At 37.4% G+C, this 22,285-nt stretch overlaps 2 protein-coding genes across 2 annotated transcripts; one reads left to right on the top strand and one right to left on the bottom strand.

Moving 5' to 3' along the window:
* Positions 1-504: 504 nt before the first annotated feature.
* On the top strand, positions 505-1,573 carry XRCC3 (homolog of X-ray repair cross complementing 3 (XRCC3)). Its single transcript, XM_079013403.1, has one exon. The coding sequence runs from the start codon at positions 641-643 to the stop codon at positions 1,544-1,546; it is 906 nt and encodes a 301-aa protein (XP_078869529.1). The 5' UTR covers positions 505-640; the 3' UTR covers positions 1,547-1,573.
* Positions 1,574-1,843: 270 nt separating this feature from the next.
* On the bottom strand, positions 1,844-4,087 carry LOC145066194 (uncharacterized). Its single transcript, XM_079013404.1, has 6 exons — positions 3,787-4,087; positions 3,389-3,503; positions 2,769-3,305; positions 2,425-2,536; positions 2,151-2,221; positions 1,844-2,030 (listed from the first exon to the last, which is right to left on the bottom strand). The coding sequence occupies exons 1-5, from the start codon at positions 3,867-3,869 to the stop codon at positions 2,190-2,192; spliced, it is 879 nt and encodes a 292-aa protein (XP_078869530.1). The 5' UTR covers positions 3,870-4,087; the 3' UTR covers positions 1,844-2,030; positions 2,151-2,189.
* Positions 4,088-22,285: the final 18,198 nt, after the last annotated feature.

The raw sequence follows: 22,285 nt of genomic DNA, 5'->3' as shown, positions 1-22,285 counted from the left end.
AATTTGTATAAATTTTATTTTATTATAATTTGTATAAATTTTATTTTATTTTTATTCTAATATTATTAATTTAATGTAATTAAAATGTAATTTAAATTTTGAAATTTGAAATTTGAAATGGAGAATTAATAGATTGATAAGTGTCATGATATTAATTACAAGTATCAATAGATTGACAAATGTCATGATATTTATTACAATGCCTAACATGGTGACATATGACAAAAAAACTATTCTTTTATTAGTATAGGAAGAGGAGATGTATAGATATATCATAACATATCAAACATCCTATCTGTTTTCGGTGTTATATATGATATATAATGTTTTGGTAATTCAAGAAAACTAATGGGAATGTTAGGGTTTTTTGGAAATTTTTTTATGTAACTTTCAAATTTGATAATCAAGTAAAATAGAAAAAAAAAGAAAATTATAGATTTTATTGAGGAAACTGTCTTGAAATTAAAATCATAAAATCATTAGACTTATCGGTTTCTTAAATGAAATAAAAAACAAATATCTTAGGAGTTTAATACAAACGAAAAAGACGATAATGGCCCGCGAAATGGTTCGATCCAAACTTTGAAAGCAAAACCAATCCAACACAAATTCCCTCTTCTTCTTCTTCTTTATCCGCCCAATGACACCAGAGAATCTCCTCCACCGCCCCACTCATACCCAATACTGCACTCTCGGCTGTCCGATCCTCGACGCCTTCCTCGGCGGCGGAATCCCCTGCAACTCAATCACCGAACTCGTCGCCGAAAGCGGTTGCGGCAAAACCCAACTCTCTCTCCAACTCCTCTTTACCGCTCAGCTTCCTCTCCACCTCAACGGCCTTTCCGCCTCCTCTCTCTATCTATACTCCGAGTACCCATTTCCCAACCGCCGGTTAGACCAACTCGTTGAATCGTTTCGGTCGTCTCATCCAATCTTATTCGCCTCTTCTCGTGACCCTCGTGATTACATATTTACCCGCAATTGTCAGACTGCACAAGACCTGCTCGACGTATTGCTCCTCTTGGAGTCTCGTCTTGAGAAACCAAAGGAAACCCGGTTGGATATCAAATTGATTGTTATTGATTCGATTGCTGCTTTATTCAGAAGCGATTTTGACAACAACCCGGCAGATCTGAAGCGGAGATCCTCTTTGTTCTTCAAGATCTCCTCCATTTTGAAGTCACACGCTAGGCGTCGTGGGATTGCGATTGTGGTTACAAACCAGGTGGTTGACTCAATGGACGACAATAATGGGTCAAGTGGTGTCCGAGTTGGGAATCTGGAGTCTATGTATACATCTGGAAGACGAGTTCTTCCAGCTTTGGGATTGTCTTGGGCTAACTGTGTTAACTCAAGACTGTTTTTGTCAAGACACGAGGTAATAGAAGGTGTAGAAAATGGTTTACCTGATTCTGATTATAGTGGTTATGTCAGTAGACGAAAAAGGAGAGAACTTCATGTTGTTTTTGCCCCCCATTTACCTCATTCGTCTTGTGAGTTTGTTATACTAAGGGATGGTGTTTTTGGTGTTGATGAATGTCTTTAAGAAATGGGATTTACCTTCTTCAGCAAATGTTATCATATTTGAAAGCATTTCAAGAATGCCCATTTGTTATTAGCTTATTTAACATTACATTTGGTTTTTCTGGGGGGGAATTTAATGTATGCCATAGGGTTCATCGTTAATATGTTTGATTTATGATGATTTTTGTATACTCCCTTTTCTAGAAATGAAAAAAAAAATATTATCTTTGAGCTTGAATATGTTGTAGGAGACTAACTAGTGTGTTTTTATTATTATCCGCCATATTTTTTATTTTGTAAGAATTGAAGTTTAATGTCATTCTGAGAATATTGTTCCACAAACTGTATTTATGAAGCACACATTACATCATCATCTTTTACAAGTATATAACCCTACCACATGCCCTAGAAGCTATACCATATAATCTTGAAAACTTTTCGGTTTTTTCATGGTTACATTTGAATATTAGTTGTAGAAGTCTTGATAGCTTTGTTGATTTCAACCTCTGCAAAAAAGTGAAATTGCTTTAGGCTCTATTTGTCATTTGTTTTTTACTTAATGGACTTAACAAGACAAAACTAGATACTGTTTTCTTTTTAAACTTAATATAGAAAGATCGACTTACCTCCTTTTATCTTGTTGATGAGAACTGGGAATATCATGCTCAATTGGAATACTTTATGAATACAAATGGCACTGAAAAAACACATGCAACAAATTAGTATTATTTTACAAACAAACATCTATTTAAACTCAATACTTTTTAACAAAATTCAGTTGTAGAGTAAAGAATTAGAAAACATGATATCAAAAAGGGCTCATTTTTCTAGTTAGTCAACTTCAATTTAGGATTTGGTATAAACTTGGGAGAAAAAAAGTGGAATCGATGAAAAACTTACCAATCAAAAAGATTGTTAGCATGGAAACAAGCATGACTCGAAATGAACAACTTCTGTGCAAATGTATTGAGGTCTGTAGTTGCCTTTGACCACCAACAGCCCTTTTAAATATCTGTAAACACATTCACTTTTGAATATTAAACTAAATGTTAATAAGCCTGCATTTGTCGCACATGACAAAACTGGACTAGACTGGACTAAATATAGACGTGACATGATATGACATTCACGTCTTTTTGTAAAGACAAGATATCTCCCATCTTTTTGGTTATATCATCTTTTTGGTTATATCAGTTTCAGTTCAATACATATCAAACACATTACAATTAAGTTAACATACTAACCTGGTTGATCCTATAATTCCCACATCTTGGTCTCCATAAATAACCTTTATCTTTCGATGTGGACTCACTATTCACAATTAATGATTTCTTTTCTTCATTATCATGACCAATTGTAATCTTTAGTGTGCCAACATCTTGTGAACCCCATGTTCTTCTAGAACTTGCCTTCTTATCACATGAAGAACCATCACTAGTTCCCAATACTTCATGGCTAACATCTTTACAACTTGTGATATAATTTGTTTTTTTTGGGCTATCTTTTTTCGAAGAATCTTTAATATCAGAATCCGAGTCTTTTGTGCTATTTGAGCTTCCTGGATTCCCGGAGAGAAACATAGCTAAGTCATCACGTTCGTCTTCATCCAAATTCACCCAACGAAGTGGTTTTCTGACTCCGTCACTGAAATACTCTTTCAATGCTTCTTCGACTCCTGAAATCTGGGTAGCTATGGCGGAAACGAACTGGTCATGTCTCGTTGACCTAATTTCGTCGACGTTTCTGTAGCTCATTCTTACAGCTCTTTGAAATTCATCCAACTGAAATCAAGAATTTTAAAGGTTAAAAACATAGATTATGTTTCAAAATCCTTTGAATTTAGGGTATGATCGTGTTCATATACCTGCCATTTTGCTGTGGCTAAAGCAGTTTGAAGCTCCCTACAAAGCTCATCTACAGCAATGGATGATATCCCTTCCCTCTTCTGTCTAACCCATGTCCTATAAGCTGACTCCATTCTAAAAATTTCGAAAAACAACAGAATCATGTCATACAAATTAATACTTTTTGGATTGAAATGAAAAACCCACATAAAAAATTAGAATAATGATATGTCTAGAAGAGAAAATCCCCAGATGCATGGTCAAACCATAAATAGTCAAAGATTTTGACATGCCCTAACACAAAATCGAACGGAAAAAACTAGGGATTGAATCGAAATAAACGATACCCAGATAACAAAATAAAGGAATCAACAAGAACCCTGAAGGAATTTGTGTGAAGGTTGAGAAGAAACCATACATATCTGCAGATGCCTGAACCTCCTCTGCGGCTGAAAAGAAGATGTCTTTCTGCCATAGATCAAAGGTGTTCGCTACCAACATATTTTCGTGAATTTCTCAAAAATTAAATGGGATTTCGTTTGTTTTTGATCTTTTTGGTATATGTTTCGTGAAAAAATTTGGAGGTTGGATTAGGAAGGGGTTCTCTTCTTCCTCTCTTCTTTGCTTTCTTTAAGCAAAGAAGAGAAGAAAGAAGAGAGAGAAAGCTAAGGAGGAGGGAGAGAGAGAGGGGAGAACAGAGATAGAGACAGGGTGGGAGGTATAATGGTTTATTTTATTTATTTTTTTATATTTCTCCTGCAAATTAAAAAAAACGAGTTTTTTTTTTATTCTTTTATATTTTTTGTTGGTTGAGAAAAAGACGCCAGCTTATGGGATATTATTAACCACATTCAGAAAACAATAAACTCTCATTTTCCTGTAAAGCATGTGTAACTTCATATGTAACTTAATAAAAATATGTTAGTTTTTAAGATATTTTATTGTTTATTATAAAATATATTAAATTATATATAAGTCAAATGTTATATTATTTATAAATGTATATTATATAAATGGGCCTGGTTATGGTTGTGATTTGAAGATTGTAGCCATATTAACAAGAACTGTTTTGATTAATTTATGAAAATTATAATGTGTTTTTTTATTTATAATCTATTCTCAATTTCTCATCCTTGTTACAACTAACTTGATGGTTTTCAATAAGTTTTTTTTTTCTTATTTATTTATTTATAAGAATTCCACTCAAATATTTGTTGACTTTCTAATAAATATGCATTTATAGTGAAGTTAATGTCACATTTTTAGTGAGTTTATGAGCAATTATATCATCAAACATAACTTTATACATATTTTGGAGTTTCTAAATTGAGTTCGAGCCGACATAATGCATCCAAACGAGCTCAAACTTGTTTCAAAAAGACACGTGGCAAACAATAAATGATGCTAGTATAGGATAACTTACGTGGTCAGGGGAGCAGGTGATCCAGGCTTAGTGAGATGGTAAAATATAGAAGCGTCGGCTGGTGGATTAGTGAACGAAAAAGAGAATATGATAAGGTGTGGACGGTTCCACGTACATTAGTATGCATTCACGCCAGCCATCCACTATGGGCCTGTGGGGCCCAGAACACCAATATAAAGAACCATTATTTATTTAAAAAAGATTATTTACTCATTTATAGCCACATATGATGATTATACTATATAAGGCATTTTCGGAAAATAATTATTCTGTTTTAATTGAGCAATATATTTTCTAGCCAAACAGTATTTTAAGATTTTAAAGTTTTCATTAAGTAATTTAGACAGAAAAAAGTATATTTTAAAATTTTAAAATACATCTGAAGTTTCAACTTTCAAGTAAATATTTGTTTTTTTTTTTTTTTTTTTTTTGGGTATTGAAATCAAAATAAAAATTAAAGAAACATAACAAAAATGAAATAGATTCATATAATGGCATAAATGTACAATTTAGTTGAAAACTGATAATATCGTTAAATCCAAAATGCACCATTTCGATAGATAATGATTAGTCGTCTCAGTAAATAAACAAAAGTCAAGTTATTTTTTTATTTCTCTCGTAATTTTGTGGTCATATTTGCAATTGCTTTAAATGACACTACATAGAATGATACAGAAATACCATTGTCCGTGTCAGCTTATAAGTTAGTTATTTGATAACAAAATAAACATGATACACAAAAACAACTGTGAAATCTGAATTATGGATGATTGGGTTACGTTGCGAGCTGGAAATGAGACATTTTCATCATCCCACCACACAAATCCAATAATACAAAAACAATTATAATCATTTATTTTGTAACATACTTTTTGTATATAAAATAAAAAATTAAATATACTTATTGCTTGGTATTTATCATATATTTTAGACACAACAAACTAATGATTATATACCCATTGTTTTCATAAGATTCTTCCAAGTTCGTAATCATCACAAAATAATTCAAATGATGGTTTTCATTAGATTCTTCCAAATTAAAAAGACTTGACGGAAAATTTTGCGGTAGAGATCGAAATCTCCCCGCCAACTCAGCATGAATACCGCCCCTCTACCGCGGTCTGGGTGTGGTGGAGGCCGCATCATGGTAGTCTACGGCTGCACTCCCATTTTTCCCTGTCTCCTCTTTTACTTGCTCTCTGACTCTCTCTCTCTTTCCTTTCTCAACCAATCATCTTTCTTTCTTTTTCTTATCTTTTCTCTTTCATAACCGTTTCCACTAGAGGTGACAATCGTGTCGTGTCGAAACATTAAACGGGTTGAAAGTGTTTGACCCTAACCCGACCCATTTAATTAATGTGTCGTGTCGTGTCAACCCGTTTATTTTCGTATCGATTTCGTGTCGGGTTTCGAGTTAGGGCTATACCTTGAAATATGTCGTGTCATGTGAGGTAAAAGATTGAGAATGCTGAAAGAGTATGAGTTAGGTAGGCGGAGAGGAAAAACTAATAGTTTGGATGCAGAATAGATGAAGTCATAGCAAGTTCAGATGACAAAATTAAAAGAGTGGGAGTTGGAGAGACGGATGAAAAAGTCGCGAGGATGTGAGAGTGGTGAAAGAGACTGGGCAGTTTGGGAGAGAATGAAAAAACTGAAATTAAGTCTTGATCTAGACGGCTAAGTCATTTTAACATTACAAAACGATTCAATTCGAAGATTTTCTTTTACTTATGGTTTTGGTTTTGTATCTTTCTAGTTGATTTAAATAATTCAAAAAATTTGCATATAAATAAACGGGTCATTTTCAAGTCATATTCGAGTTGAAAATCTCAACCCTAACCTTATCCGTTTAATTTTCGTGTCGTGTCGTGTCAACCCGTTTATTTAAACGGGTTGAAATATCTTACCAAAACTCGTTTATTTCGTGTCGGGTTCGTGTCGTGTCAATTTTTGCCACCTCTAGTTTCCACTCCCATCTTGTGGTTTCAAATTGATAAAATGAGAAAAAAAAAATATGAGTTGACATCTACGTGACATAGGAGGGAGTGCGGTTTCAGTGGCGCCACTCCTTCCACCCTAAGGATATGACTGAATTTTAGAAGAAAAACCAAAAGACTTTATAAATAAAAAAAATTAAACATTAACTTCTGTCTATTATAATCTTCATATAAATTTTATACATGTAGAACTTTTTGTATTAAACACAATACACAAACAAAAAATATAATCTAATATATAAATCCTATTGAAGGAAATCTTAAAAATATAATCAAAGGTTTCAAAAAATAGATGATTTTAATCTGCCCAAAATTAATATAGTTATTCTTTTAGTAAATTTACATATAAAATAGATGTTTAATTCATGTAATGTCATCAAATAATGGATTATGTGTATGATATTACATATTTGGATCATAAAATAATATAATATTATTATATATAAAAATCAATTCAAATATAGTCGCTTAAAAATACAAAAAAAAGTGAATCATTCTTTATTATATATATATATATATATATATATATATATATATATATATATATATATATATATATATATATATATATATATATATATATATATATTTATGTACGGTTTTTTGAAAAACAAATAGTATGTGAGAACATAAAGACGTAAACGTCCTCCCACATGGAGACATAAGTGCTAAAAAAAACTTTTCAAAAAAACAAACACCATCCACTATCTTCGATCAATTTTCCTCAAATTAGCTCTATACTACATATCTTTGTTAGCTCCGCATCTCTGTTAATTGTGTACTGCACAAACGTAAAGCAAACTTGTTGAAAAACAAAAAAAGAAACACAACAAAAATCTAGTTGCAAGTTTATGCGGTGGTGAACATCGTGTAAACACTCTTCCATAAGATGATTTTTAATTTGGGGAATTTTTCGATGTTGAAAATCGGAATCATGTGAAAATTCATGATTAATCCAATTACTTGGGTGTTGTTTCTTATTTCGAAGCAAAAACACTTGAAGTCAGCGAACCATATTTGCAATCTTCTATAACAGAAGAGATGGACCATACGGCTACAACCTATAATAAAAAATTTGTTTGTTTTTTAACGTATGTAGGCTTTTGCAATAAACTAAAATTTAAATAAAGTAATATTAGCAAAGCTTATATCAAATCAAAAACATAATTTTCATGATAATAGACAAATATTGCTCAAATATGTCTACATGGTGCTGAAAGCTAATATGATAAAGCAAATTAGCAACACAAAAATCAAATTTCTTTATATAAAAAGTCAAATATCACTCTTCCTTTTTTTTCCTCTTTCATCTATCAAGCTTATCTTAGACTAGTTCACATTTCAAATAAGGTCTACTCGTTTCCTGTTAATTAAAAAAGTTATACAACATTTACATGTCTACAAAAAGTTACTCATATTATTATTATCAATCATCATTACTACCATTCGATAAAGGTACTAAAATCCATATAGAAATCTATACTAAAATCCTTATAAGATAACTACCATTTTTCCTATTGTACTCCTCAGTTGGCCAATCTAATTCCTTCCTCAATAACTCTAATTACCTGGTTCTCTTTTCACAATTCTCTTTCGTTTTGAGTTGTTCATGGGGTTGGAAAGAATCAAGTACCCTATTTTCACCATTTCTTTGGTATGTCCAAACAATTGTCCTACAATCTTCTTCAACAACATATACACATGCATTAATATCACCATTGTATCTGAATAAATTCACTTAGTTTTTCCAGCAAAAAATCTTTGATGATGCTTGAATCTTTAACAAATAAATAGTTGAAATCGATATCACAAAATAAAAATCCATCTCTACAATCAATTCTATGAAGGTGAAGCAAATCAAAAAAATTATTTATCAACAATCAATTTCACAAAATTAGCTTATCAGAATCATTTGAGAAAATCAACATATTAGGATTTGGCCCCTGACACTTGTATGTAAGACTAGGATTGCAAGGAAAGACCATGATTTGACTCATGGAAGCAAGTGATTGTAAGCCTATGATGTTGATAATAACATTCGCTTTCTTATGTATAGTATGAGGTATTTTGGGAAACTCACTAAACTTTGTGCTTACGGTTTTATGTTTATGGGTCCAGGTACTTCCGGTACTTAAGGGAAGCGCCCGGAGTGATTGCACCGCATCCAATAGAGTTTTCTACATTAGTAATTTTCAATATTTACTCTGATTTTTAAATAATATATTTACTTTGATCGGTTTTGGAACAACTCATTTGTATGGTTTTTTGTTTTTAAAAATGAAAATTTTACTATGAATTTTTGGGACGTTACAAGTTGGTATCAGAGCTTTGGTTTGAGGGATTCAGACACATTCTCGGGTATGTATGAACTCAAACTGAGGAATTAGTAATATTTTGAAAAAAAAAATACGTTTCCAAAAAGATTTTTGTAAAGAAAATAAGTTTCTAAAAAGACTTTTATAAAGAAAAAGGGGTGTGTTGCGTGCAATCAGTTGATCAAAGTGAATTGCATGTTGTTATGAGAATTGCATGCTAGATTAGGGCTAAGGATCTGCTCAGGATTTAATGTTAGGAGAGATGCCTTTTTATGTCTGATTGTTTGAGCTTTTGGAATTGCATGCTAGTATGGATTTCGTATGATTGGATGGATTGGCCTGATATGTGAGGCCTCATAGCCTAGGAGGATTAGATGCAATGCTAGAATTGGAATCTATATTGGTAGAAGTAATTGCTAAGTGTATGCTTTAAAAATTATATACGATTAGGATCATATATCCCTAGAATGATTGATTTTGCATTATTTCATGTTCCTTGTCTGGTTGTGGTCCTAGGATCGAATATTTTATTTGACAATCTATTTGATCCTATATTATGTATAATTTGCATGCATAACGCAACCGAAAGTGAGGGTAGAAGTTCCTAGCATGGTAGTAGCAAGTGAGCTTGATGTGTCCTTTGATTACTTTTATGGCTTGGAGTGTTACTGTATAAATGTTGCTTGCTTTGTGCTTTGTGGGACTCTTAATGGCGTGAGTTAAATATTGAGCGACTATGTTAAGTCACATGCTGCATAGGTTAAATAATCCCAGAGTGATTAATTTGACCCTACTGCACAACTCTCGTCTGAGTTAACCGTTGTAGTGTTGAGACTTTTACTCGAAAGATTATATAAGCTTTGTTGCATGTGACTGTATTCATGAAGTAGTTAACTGAAATTATTCGGAGTTTTTTAGCAGCTGATGGCAGGGTGAGGTCAGGAACCTAGGAGAGCCTTTGAAAGTTCAGTAGTGGGTTCAGATGCACTATTTAGCGAGTACTTGGAGTATCAGTTTGAGAAGGTGACCACGAGGATTCGAGATAATTCTTGAGGAAAGTATGGATAGGTGTGGAAGGTAGTATGGGCCCCGTACTACTGAAAGCACAAGATCCATACTCAAATCAAGGAGAGTCACGAAGAATAAAGGAAGCCTATGGGTTGAGGACTCTTGGGTATGTTTTGGTCAAATTGTATGACTTCTTTCAGAATGGCAATGAGAACGTGTGGATGAGGTTTAGGTTTTGGTTCAGGCTCAGGTGTAGGTACTGAGCCGATTGATGAGCATATGCGGAAGTTCATCTCGCTGGAGATCACCTGTGGTAGTTTGGAGTAGACTCCTGTGTCCTTCAGAACGGTCAAGGAGGGGATTATGGAGATTTTGGATGAGCGTCTGGGCGTGTTCCGCACTGTGATTATGACTATTATGGGAGCTCACATTCTTTCCTTCCGCGAGTCCCATGCTTATGGAACTATCGAGTTCTTTGGGGAAAAGGACCCCATTGCGAGTAGGAGGTAGTTAGCAGATATGGTAAACGCTTCCTGGACGAGTTTCTGCCCCGAGGGGTCAAAGGTTAGATTTTCTTCCTTTCTTTTGAAAGATAGAGCTTGTGATTGGTGGGAGGAGGTAGACTTCGCTTTGGTAGGTGAGGCCATTGAGACGATGACTTGGGATGAGTTTGTGAACCAGTTTAGGGCAGAGTTCACACCAGTTATCGAGGTGCAACAGTTGGCGAAGGAGTTTTAGGACCTTCGCCAGACGAATGAGAGTGTGGCGGAGATTACCATCAAGTTTAGGGAGAGGTCTCTTTTGGTTCCACAATATGCCGCAAATGAGGAGATGAAAAGGACAAGGTATTATGATATGTTGCGAGACGATATCAGGGAGTTTGTGACCTTTTCAGCTTTTCAGACTTTGGAAGGCATGATTGCTAGAGCTTGAGAACCGTGTTTAAGGGATATTTCGGTGAGACAATTTTGGATTTCGATATAGGAGGCATCGGCCATCACCGCAACAAGCTTAAGGTGAGAAAAAGACCAAAAGTCGATTTGGTCTTTGGTGGTATCAACAAGAATTCAAAAGGAATTCGCGAGGTGGGCATGTCGGGTTTAAAGACAGGATATGTATGGATTCTTCCTGGTTTCTAGGCAATGAGGAATTGGTTTGATTGTGGGTGTAAGATCAATAGTTGTCAAGTTCATGAGATTATTGGAACTCGAGTTGGTGAAGATCTGTCATGATTGATAGGTGTAAAGGATTGTTCAGAACGCAAGTGTCAGATGAGTAACTACTAAATTCATGTCTTCAGGAATGCTAGTATGGTACTCGCATCATGCGCTTTTAGAAAAGATCTCATGGAAGCTGGTTGTCTCCATTTAGGACAACGAAGTCAGAATTCAGGAGCACTTGTGTAACACCCCATTCCTGGTACGTTGCTTCCGTGGCATTTATTTTGAGGTTTTTGTGAGGGACTCGACGAGTCTATGGCCCAACTCGTCGAGTAGGGACGGGATTTCGAGCACGTGTTAGTCGGTGACTTGACGAGTCCATATTCGGGACTCGGCGAGTCTGCCTGCCAGGTAGAAACCCTAAATCCCCGGGTTTGCACCCTATTTAAACAACCTTATGAGCCCCCAAACTCGTCCCCTTCACCCTCAGAGCATCATTTAGCAAACCCTAATCATTTCCTTGGTTATTTGTGCATTTCTTGTGTGAATCTTGAAGTTTTGAAGAGAAGAAGGAGGCTAGGTTCAAAGGAGAAGAAGAAGATCCAAGGTCTTGCTTCCATTTCTGAGTTCATTGAGGTAATTCTCGAAATCCTCCTGTTTTATGCTTAAAACCTCCATTAGATCATTTCTAGGGCTAGTTTGATGTATTTTCAAACCTTATAGTTGTATGGATGCCTTAATAGGTCAAGATATCCCTAGATCTGTTCATTTAGGAGTTGTAGAGCCCGGATCTATTGCCTTTTTGAAGTTGCTTTGCATAAGAACCCTAGATCTAGCATTTATCATGCTTTTTGAGCCTTATAATCTTCATTGATGCTTTTGGACACGTAAAGACAGAATCTTTACGTGTTAATCGGACTAAGGAAGCTCAAATCTATAAAATGTATGCGGTGGTTTTGATCAGAAGCGAGTTTTTAGGATCTGCATGCATGTGACTCGGCGAGTCGTTCTTCGGACTCGGCGAGTCCGGTCGCGAGTCCCCGATCTTTACCCTTTGAGTAATTCCGAGTGGAGGCCAGTGAGTTGTAGGATGGACTCAGTGAGTCGAAGGGTAGACTCAGTTATGGTGGGACTCGACGAGTTGTTCATACAACTCAGCGAGTCCAAGACAATCTTCTTAGATCGAAGAACAACTCGCCGAGTTGTTCATATGACTCGGCGAGTCGGATGCAGATTGTCTGAGTTTTTGAATCGAGAGGGTACTCGTCGAGTCGATGCCATGCTCGACGAGTAACCACGAGTAGGGTTGAGAAGTGATGCTAGGGACTTGGCGAGTTGGCGGCCCAACTCGGCGATTCAGGTCAACTGTAGGTTGACTTTGACCGGGAGAGTTGACTTTGACCAGGGGTAAAAGAGTCATTTTACCCAATGCAGTGATTAGCATCTGATTGAGTGTGTTATGGAATTGTAGCCGGGGAGATACCGGAGCAGCAACAGTTAGTTTCCAGAGCCATACACAAAGCAGCCAGTTCACGAGGTGAGTTTCCTTCCAGTAGGAACGGGTCTAAGGCCACAATGCCGGCCCGTTCAGTTAGCCGTAGTTTTTGGCTTCGGTCCAATGCAGTAGTTAGTATGTTTGACGCCTCCGTGGCTCAGACAGGATTTATGTGCTTATGCTAATTGATATGTGATGCTATGCTCAATCAGTCAGCTTCGGACTTCGGTTCGATGTAGGGGACAAGGTCCCAGCCAGTCAGCTTCGGACTTCGGTCCGATGTAGGGGACAAGGTCCCATACAGTCAACTTCGGACTTCAGTTCGATGGAGGGGGCAAGGCCCCAGTATGTGCTTTATATGTTATTGCATGGTATGTGGTAATTTGGGGGAGCTCACTAAGCTTCGTGCTTACAGTTTCAGTTTTGGTTTCAGGTACTTCCGCAAGCAAAGGGAAGAGCTCGGGATGATGGCATCGCACACACCACAACTTTAGTTTTGTCCTGGGAGTTGATTCAGTTTTTGATATGTTTGGATACAGTTGTGATACATCTTTCTCACAGTATTTTATTATGGATTTTGAACACGCAGCATATGGTTTTTATTATGTGATACTCAGTTACATGGTTTTGTTATAATAAAAATCGAAATTTTTGGGTAGTATTTTTGGGTCGTTTCAACTTGTATTGCTCAGGATGGATGTCATCTGATTGTTGTCATGATTTGAACCAATTACTACTAGTAGTAGGGTAAGAGCAGTAATAAACCATCACTTTAGAGTGTGGGTGATGAACTGACCGCATGGGTTTGATCAGTTGTTGGGATTGTCAAGAGGATGTAAATAGACCTTGTTAGAGATGTTCTAAGTGCGTCAATTTTTTTTTGGCAAGTGGGTAGTTGGGCTGGTGATCCTTTCCGTCCCGGTCGAGTGTTACAGTTCTTTGTGACGAGTTGAAGTGGCTTAAGGATTTGGAGTTGTATCATGGGAAGTTCTTGGGATTACTGAGCTCGTTAAGATTTCAGGAAGTAGTCATCTGGTTTTGGAATGTGTGTGATCACTAGGATTAGTTAGTAAGGGAATGCTAGTTCTTGTAAGCTCTGGTTTTCAACATTTTTAATTGTAAGGTTGTGAGATGGATTGACAATTCATTAATTTTTGGTGATTTTAAGAGCGCAACCGAATCCAAGTGGGGGAGAATCGTTTGGTCTAAGGGTTGAACAAGAATGGATATTTAGGTTACATTGCGCATCAGTAGTGACGCATGGTGAGTATGTGATCATGAATAAGTTAAAGGTTGTGATAGGGCCTCTATGTCTGTTTTTGTCTGATTAAGGCTTTAGGTTTCGAGGCATGACCCAAACACCTGGTTGGGGTATAGTCGGATGTGGGTTCGGCTTATGATGATTATGTTTGGTATGGTAGATTAGTCGTAAGACCATGGGTTGGGACCATGGCACATATTGATAGAGGTTTTGTAAGACTGTAGGGGTGGTTGTAGCATTCACTAGATTGACAGATAACGATAGAGGTGTCGTAAGACTGCGAGGTGACCCGCGACATTCACCTGGTCGTTGAGCAGCTGTGGGAGCATGGTGAATCTATGATTTAACTCGTAGTTTACTCTAGGTGGGATTAGACCATGGCAGGACAGGTCGTGAGTCTGTGGCAAGGCCACAACATTCATGGAATTAAGGAAGGTTATGGGCAGTATGGGGCCAGTCATGATGTAAGACTACAATTGGGCATGTAGCATTCATTTAGAGAAAAGTAAGTTACATTGCATTGGTGTGATGGTTGGTTATGATATCCTTGGTTGGAACAGGAGGGGTGTTGACGCCTTATGTACAAGTATGTTAGGGTAGCTTTTCTAGATAGACTCTTGGGTAGAGTCTCGTGGTACAATCGTTTGAAATGATGTCAGTTTCAACAACTGATCGGGAATCTGTGACAACCCGAAATTCCTATCTTGTGCAAGAGACCAATCTAATCAAAGTTAGACTCGTTTTGCTAGCTTTTAGCACTATTTGGGGTCTATTTGAGTGTTCTAAACCTAGTACAATTAAGGTAAGAACCTAGAAATGGGATAACATGATGCATATCAAGAAAAATCAGGGCAAAGACTCCAAAACATGGAGTGTGCAGCCGCACACTTGAGTGTACGACCATACACAGGTGTGTGCGGCCGCACACCCATCCCAACCACACACTCTTGCCTATATATGCCATCCTTAGTCATTTTTGAACACTTTTCCCACTCCTTCAAAGCTGGAACACGTTTTCTCTCAAGTATCATCCAAATCTTCATCTTGTTCTTCACAAAAGTAAGTAATACTTCCTTTGATTTGTTGGTACTTGAACTTAACAAGCCTTCTTCCCCACTTAGATCCATGAAAACACGTTTTTGGTGTTAGATCTTCAAGAACACCAAGAACACATACTAAAATTTTTAGAGTTTAACCATACTTCTAAGCCTCTAGATCATATAAACACTTATCATAGCTTGTTATAGGCCAAGAACACTTGAAGATATTCTGGAAAAACGCCATTTCTCATGATCTTCAAGAGTGTACGACCGCACACACCATGTGCAACCATACACACCCTTTTTAGGTCCTAAAATGGCAATAAACTCCATATAAGGCTAGAACTTGAAGTGAGAAACCTTCTGTGACATCCCCAATTTCACGGCCAGAAAAGACCGATTTGTTTATGCTTTGTTTTATAAATCAGAGTGATCGTTTAAAGAAAACGGTTGCGGAATTTGTTCCCAAAATAAAATATGATAACCATTTATCAAAACATTTCTCGAAAAGAATGTATTTTCATTAAATAATAAAAACTCGGGATGTCATGTTCGTTACAGACCAAAAGCATAAACAATATAAAATAGACCTTACAATAGTTATTCAACTACTGATCTATAATCCAAAATCTCTCGTCAAGTCCTCCAACTTATACCCTTGTGCCATTACCTGTAATGAAAAGAAAACTGAGTGGGTCAGGCTTGGGAGCCTGGTGAGCATATAGGGTTTTCAACCCACAATAATATAATTATTATATGTAATCAGCAAACAATCAACCCAATTACCCATCCCCATTATCTTCTTAAGGTTTTACCCTAAGAACCAACTATCCTTCATTCATTTATTCATAAGGAATTTGGCACGAATTCCATTGCTACCAAAGCTTATTTATCAAGTACTAAATCCATAATTATCTGGCGCTAACTCCATAGTCACCAAAGTTCACTTAACAAGCGCTAACTCCATAGTCGCCAAGGTCTACTCAACAAGCGCTAACTCCATAGTCGCCAAGGTCTACTCAACAAGCGCTAACTCCATAGTCGCCAAGGTTTACTCAACAAGCGCTAACTCCATAGTCGCCAAAGTTTACTCAACGTGCGCTAACTCCATAGTCGCCAAAGTTTACCCAACGTGCGCTAACTCCATAGTCGCCAAGGTTCATCAAATAGGCACGAAGTCACATCGTCGCCAAGGTTTATACAATAGGCGCTAACTCCATAGTCACCAACTATTCCATCTACCTGTGTTCTACCCAACAATTTTGTAGATATAAATACTTACACAGTTTAGATCATTTAACACCTGTATAAAACTCCAATTTCCATGCCCATCTCAAATAGACAAATAACATATAAACACATAGCACATATTTCATAGCAAATACTTCACATTTATGTGTTAGAAGAAAGTAACTACACACCCACACATATAAACAACAATATACTTAATACACTCAAACCATACTTGTATTATTATCGTGTTTATGAAAGGTAGTATACACTCACTTGATCAGAAGATGATCGGACAACACTACGACTTGCAGAAGTAGTAATCCTTAGCAGATCTGGAAGATCTCCACAAAAATCGAACTTCTCGCGGGCAGAGCTTCGACTCGGGAACCGCACTTCTCGGGATCTTCGGGATCTCGGGACTTGCCTTGGGGCTCGTGAATAATACCGGGGCTTTGGGGTATTTCTGGCACGCAAAACGATGCAAAACGGGAGAGAGAAGAGAGAAAATTGGCAAAAGAGCCGGCTGCCCTCGCATCCTATTTATAGGAGGCTGGAGCCTCGGAGTACGCGGGGCGTACAGGCGTACGCGGGGCGTACGCGTCCGAATTCGTCACTGCATGCGTCATCCGAAGAACTCGAGTGCGAAGGTCGTCATGCTTCACTGTACGTGGGGCGTACGCTCGTACGCGGGGCGTACTTCGGATGAGTCCGATGACTCGTCTTCGGATAAGGCCGGGATTTAATAATTAAATTTAATTATTAATTCATTAATAAACTTCGAAAATTCATATCTTCTTCATACGAACTCCGTTTTCGACGTTCTTTATATCCACGCGTAGGTGAGACTACGCTCTACGACTTTTGATTTAGACCCCGTCGGCTAATTTTGACTTTTATTTTTATTATTTATTTTTAATAGGTCGGGACAGAAAATTTCGTTATAAATGCATAACTTCTTCGTCCGACGTCCGTTCTTGCCTAACTTTTCGTCGTTTCGCTACTAACAACGAGATCTTCGATTATCGTTTAGATCGCTAAGGCTAAATATCACTCTAACATGAATTCACTTTTTACGTCATTCAGCGTTGTACCGGTTCTGTCGCGAAACTTCAACATGTCATAACTCCTTCGTTATAACTCGGATTTTGGCGTTCTTTATATGCACGGAAACCTTGTAACATATACTACAACTTAGTTAGGATTATTCATCCTAAATAATCTTCTATCAAAAAGTCATTTTTGACGCTTATTGTCTCTAAATTGACTAGCCCTGATCTACGGGCGTTACACCTTCCTAGATGGGTTCTAAGGCCTTAAAATATGTTTTGACACACTTCATAGGGAGTGTGCGGCCGCACACACACACACCAATATGGGGTATTTTGACCATACACTCCCTTGTATAGCCATACACCCTTTATATACAATCATTTATGATTGTAACACTTCAATATAAGTGTTTACTAGTCCCTAGGGTATGCATACATATGTCATTACATGTTTAATTTACATGTTTAATAGGATTCGTTTGTGCTCAAGTCCACAATTGACACACAACCTCTGAAACCGATCCTACCGTCACCTCACTCACTACAGGTGAGTTCATACCCCCTTAATTAACCTTTTATATGATTTTAAGTGATTTTATGGGGGGGGGGGGGGAATACAAGTTGAATTATACTGGATATTATATAAATCACATGTGATTAATAACTAGTACACAAAGGGATTTACTATGCTTTAAACTGTCTTGGCAACAAAACTACTTCAAAATGATTTACAAACACTTTTACATGTTAAACTATTTATAGAACTTAGTTTTAGTTTCCAAATATTTACTTCAAAACTCTTTAAACTTATATACTGTCAAATCATGTTCAATACATATATAGTTATATAAGTAAGGTTCGAAGGACTTAGGACTGATAATACGCTCTATTCCTGTTCCTTGTTTGGTTGTGGACTTAGAGTTCCCTATTGTTTGTCTGAGTGTTGTTTGATCCTTAGCTATATATCATGTGTATATGTATAGATATAAAAGTTTTCTGTCTGATTTCAATACACTCAACTATACAAACGATCTTTCTAATAAACTATAATAAGTATAGTTTAGTGACATACTACTTACTACTTTTAAGTACTACGAAACATTCAAAGAATCCGTTCATACATGAGTCTATACATACTGTAAATAATACATACTTTACACTATAAAATTGAACATACTACCAACTAGAAAGAGAGAACATACATTATTACACATTATTCATACACACTAAATACTATACTAAAGAACATACTATGATGAGAATTAGGGAAGACATTCACTACACTAATACATACAATACATACATACTTTTACATAAATGTGAACCACTGTTTCATGGCATGGCACCACCTGCCATGGATCGATATGTATCCAGAATCTCCTGGAGGGAGAACATGAATTTGTGTATAGATCTATACTAGATTGACAATCCTACACCTTACTGCTAGTTACACTGGGATCTACAGATCTTTAGGTGACAAATGTCATTACTGTTCAACGTATTACAACGTCGTGATTTCCCCTAGTCAATTAGTACAGTTACAGTTATATCACATTATACCTTAATTAACAATTGGATTAAGGTAGTTAGTACAATAATAATTTATAATATTATTACACTACAATACTTCCTTATTTTTCCATTACATCTACTTTGTGATCTTCTCACGTAAACAGTGACGAAGGGACTATATTTTATTAAATGATAGTCACATTTGGAAGAAATACTCACTTTTACACTAAACAAACATGCAACACTTGAGGCCTTGGTAGAAGGCTACTTTTAATAGAAAATATAGATTTTTCTAAGGGTTTCAAACAATTACTACAAACATTTTTCATACAAAGCATGACACTAAAATACTTATGGACTCACCAGCTTTAATGCTGATCTACGCTTTCAAAATAACTTGTATTCTCAGGTCATCAGTAGACAGGTACCGATGCCAGCTTTTTAGAAGATGGAGTACTTACAAGACTCATCCTTTATTTTGATTCATATTTTTGGTGTCTATAACTGTACAAAACATACTTTTATTAAAATACATTATTAATGCAATGGATGATGTTGTTTGCTTGTTTACTATATTTCTATGTTGTGATACTTTACATAACGTCCTCCGCCCCAGAACGTTTCCGCCATTCTTGGTTTTGGGGTGTGACAGATTGGTATCAGAGCATTGTTTATAGTGAATTAAGTATATCAACCTATAAAAGATATACTAACTATAAACACAATGGGATTAAAATACTATGACCAGGAGTATATACTTTTAGATAATAAAATATTTAACTAAGTATACATACCTGCATTCATACTAAAATCGGTGTCACTAGGACAGAACAAAAGTATTACGATTGTTGAATGTCACAAGCAGACTTGGGGATGTGTGGTCAGTTCTGGGAGTGGCATAGCCTGATCAACTATGTTGACCCGAGAAGTGATTAACATATGCCCAGGAATGATTGTGATATGGCAACAAGTCTAAAAACTTACCAACACTACCACAAAGAAAACATTAGAACAGAACATAAAAACCTAAAATACTATAGTAGTATTTAGTGGTACTATAATTACTTGTCTGGGAACTAAAAAGGTCTTTATTGGTGGGTCAATAGTTGCTAAGTGGATACGCTGAGGTTATGTGTATTTAGGATGTCATAGACTCAGAATCCGTGACCTTTTCTTTACTCCCTGTTCCTTGTTTGGTTGTGGGTTTAGAGTTAGGGTCCCCCATTCGAAGGTCTATCCTATTTTTAATACACATAAATGGTATGCACTATGCAAGTATTGAAGTAACCGATAAAGATTTTATTATAATTATCTTAAATAGTACGCCTATATATAAGACTCTTATACCTCTTTTCTCGCGTAGATATCATGGCTGGATTCCATCCTCCTGGCGACCCGTACTTCCAGAACCAAGGAAATGCTGGATGGCTTGACTATGAGCCGGAAGATGACCATCCAATCCCTTTGGATGATCACCTTGTTGAAGGCTTTTCTAATGGTTCCGAATCTGATCCAGAAGTCAACAACCTACCTCCTGTGGCCCCGGTCCCGAATCCTAACCCCCGTCAGGCTTTTCAAGGCCCGACGCCTGCATGGGTTGAATGCATAGAAACATGGGGTGAAGAGCAAAATCAGCCCATGCCATTCAATGGAGACCGAAGCTTTTATGACACGAGTGAAGGAGGATCAACGGACAAAGTCTTGCCAATCCTGGTCCGAAGGGTTGCCTGCAATGAAATTCAGGGCAGGACAACCCTTCAGCGCATCTCGGAGGTTGATGCAAATGCAAGAATGCATTCCATTCACACCAGCCACCTAGAGCATGCTCGGGAGAGGTCTACAACGGACCACGAGACCCCGCGGCAAGCACTAGCTGAGACTCAGGATGAAGTCATAGAGCTGTGGGTTCGCCAGAGAGTCTACGAGTGACATCTTCTCGAAGTGGAACGTCAACTAACAGACCTTAGGGTTCGCCCGGGTAATGCCCGTCGCCGGTAGAAGATGTTTAGTATATCTTTTCTTTTGACTCAAGGAATAGCCTTCCCTAACTATGCTCTATGAAGCTTTTACCTGTAAAATATTCCTACTCTCCAAGTACTCTAACTAGGAATCTAAAAAAAACTGTCAACCTTTTTCCTTATGATATGATGTAAGACCTATAGTTAGGTCATTTTTCCCCGAACTTGTTACATCAATAATACCAATATATTTGACAGTTATCTAATCCGTTGGAAAAATCTGTACTCTTGTGCCTCTCTACTTATCTACTGTATTTGTATTTCAAAACATACAATCATTCAACTGTTGGACAATGGAAATTCAGCCCATGGATCGCTCTCACTATTCTTACAATTGATTTTTATTATCATGTTCATCTTTTAAACTTATAGTTGAAGGATGCCTCCTTGCAAATCACCAAGGCATAATCCTCCACCTCCACCAGCACCTCCTCCACAATACGATGCAGCAGCTCTAAACACTACAGTAGCTACAGCCGTGGCAGTAGCCATGGCACAATATCACTCCACTGATGCCAGCAAAGGTGGAACCCTTGTTAACTCTACTCAAGGTGAACTCCTTGTGTGCTCGAGGGAGTGCTCTTACAAGGACTTCACTAACTGTAAGCCAAAGCCCTTCAAAGGGACTGGCAGAGTCATTGCCCTCTCGCAATGGTACGAAAAGACGGAGTCGATCTTCGAGATTTGCTCCTGCCCTGCCACGAGTAAGGTCAAGTTTTCCGCTTGTACCTTTGAGGAAAAAGCCCTGACATGGTGGAACAACCATGTCAAGTCACTAACGCATGCAGTGGCTAACGACATGGGCTGGGAAACTCTGAAAGACCTCATGATCGAGGAATACTGCCCGAGGGGCGAAATCCAGAAGTTGGAACAAGAGCTGTGGAGACTAACCATGAAGGGATCCGACATAGTTTCTTATACCGCCAGATTCAGCGAACTGGTGGTCCTCTGTCCCAACATTGTTCCCACAGAGGGAAAGAAGATAGAGAGATATATCTGGGGGTTGTTGCCTCCGTTGCAGGGGAATGTGTTGGCTTCAAACCCCACTATCTTCGACAGTGCCATGCGATTGGCACATCGTCTCATTGACCATGGGGTCCATACCCCATCTGCAACAACAACCATAGCCATCCCCGAACCTTCGAAACCCGCTGACAACAAGCAGAAATTCTGGGATGACAAGAAGAAGCAGAAAGCTGCGAAAAAGCAGCAGGTTGTGGCGGTACATGCCGCGATAGCACCTGCCATTGCTTCTCCGGTGAAGCAGTACGCTGGAAACTTGCCTAAGTGCAACAAATGTAGCTTCCACCACAATGGACCCTGCCGAGAATTATAGTGCTCCAACTGCAACAAGAAGGGAGACACTGTCCGCTTCTGTAAATCCCCGGCAAGGCCAATCAACTAGG

Source organism: Lactuca serriola, chromosome 8 (genome assembly GCF_051521515.1).
Source record: "Lactuca serriola cultivar US96UC23 chromosome 8, Lser_US96UC23_V15, whole genome shotgun sequence".
NCBI lineage: Eukaryota > Viridiplantae > Streptophyta > Magnoliopsida > Asterales > Asteraceae > Lactuca > Lactuca serriola.
The sequence above is the reverse complement of the archived record's forward strand: the minus strand, read 5'-3'. Positions and strand labels throughout refer to the sequence as shown.

Excerpts from the sequence above, each read along its gene's own strand:
- XRCC3 (XM_079013403.1), top strand. The coding sequence starts at position 641 with ATGACACCAGAGAATCTCCTCCACCGCCCCACTCATACCCAATACTGC.
- LOC145066194 (XM_079013404.1), bottom strand. The coding sequence starts at position 3,869 with ATGTTGGTAGCGAACACCTTTGATCTATGGCAGAAAGACATCTTCTTT. Across the intron at positions 3,504-3,786 it reads GTTCAGGCATCTGCAGATAT|AATGGAGTCAGCTTATAGGA; the intron begins GTATGGTTTCTT and ends CGAAATTTTTAG. Across the intron at positions 3,306-3,388 it reads TAGCCACAGCAAAATGGCAG|TTGGATGAATTTCAAAGAGC; the intron begins GTATATGAACAC and ends TCTTGATTTCAG.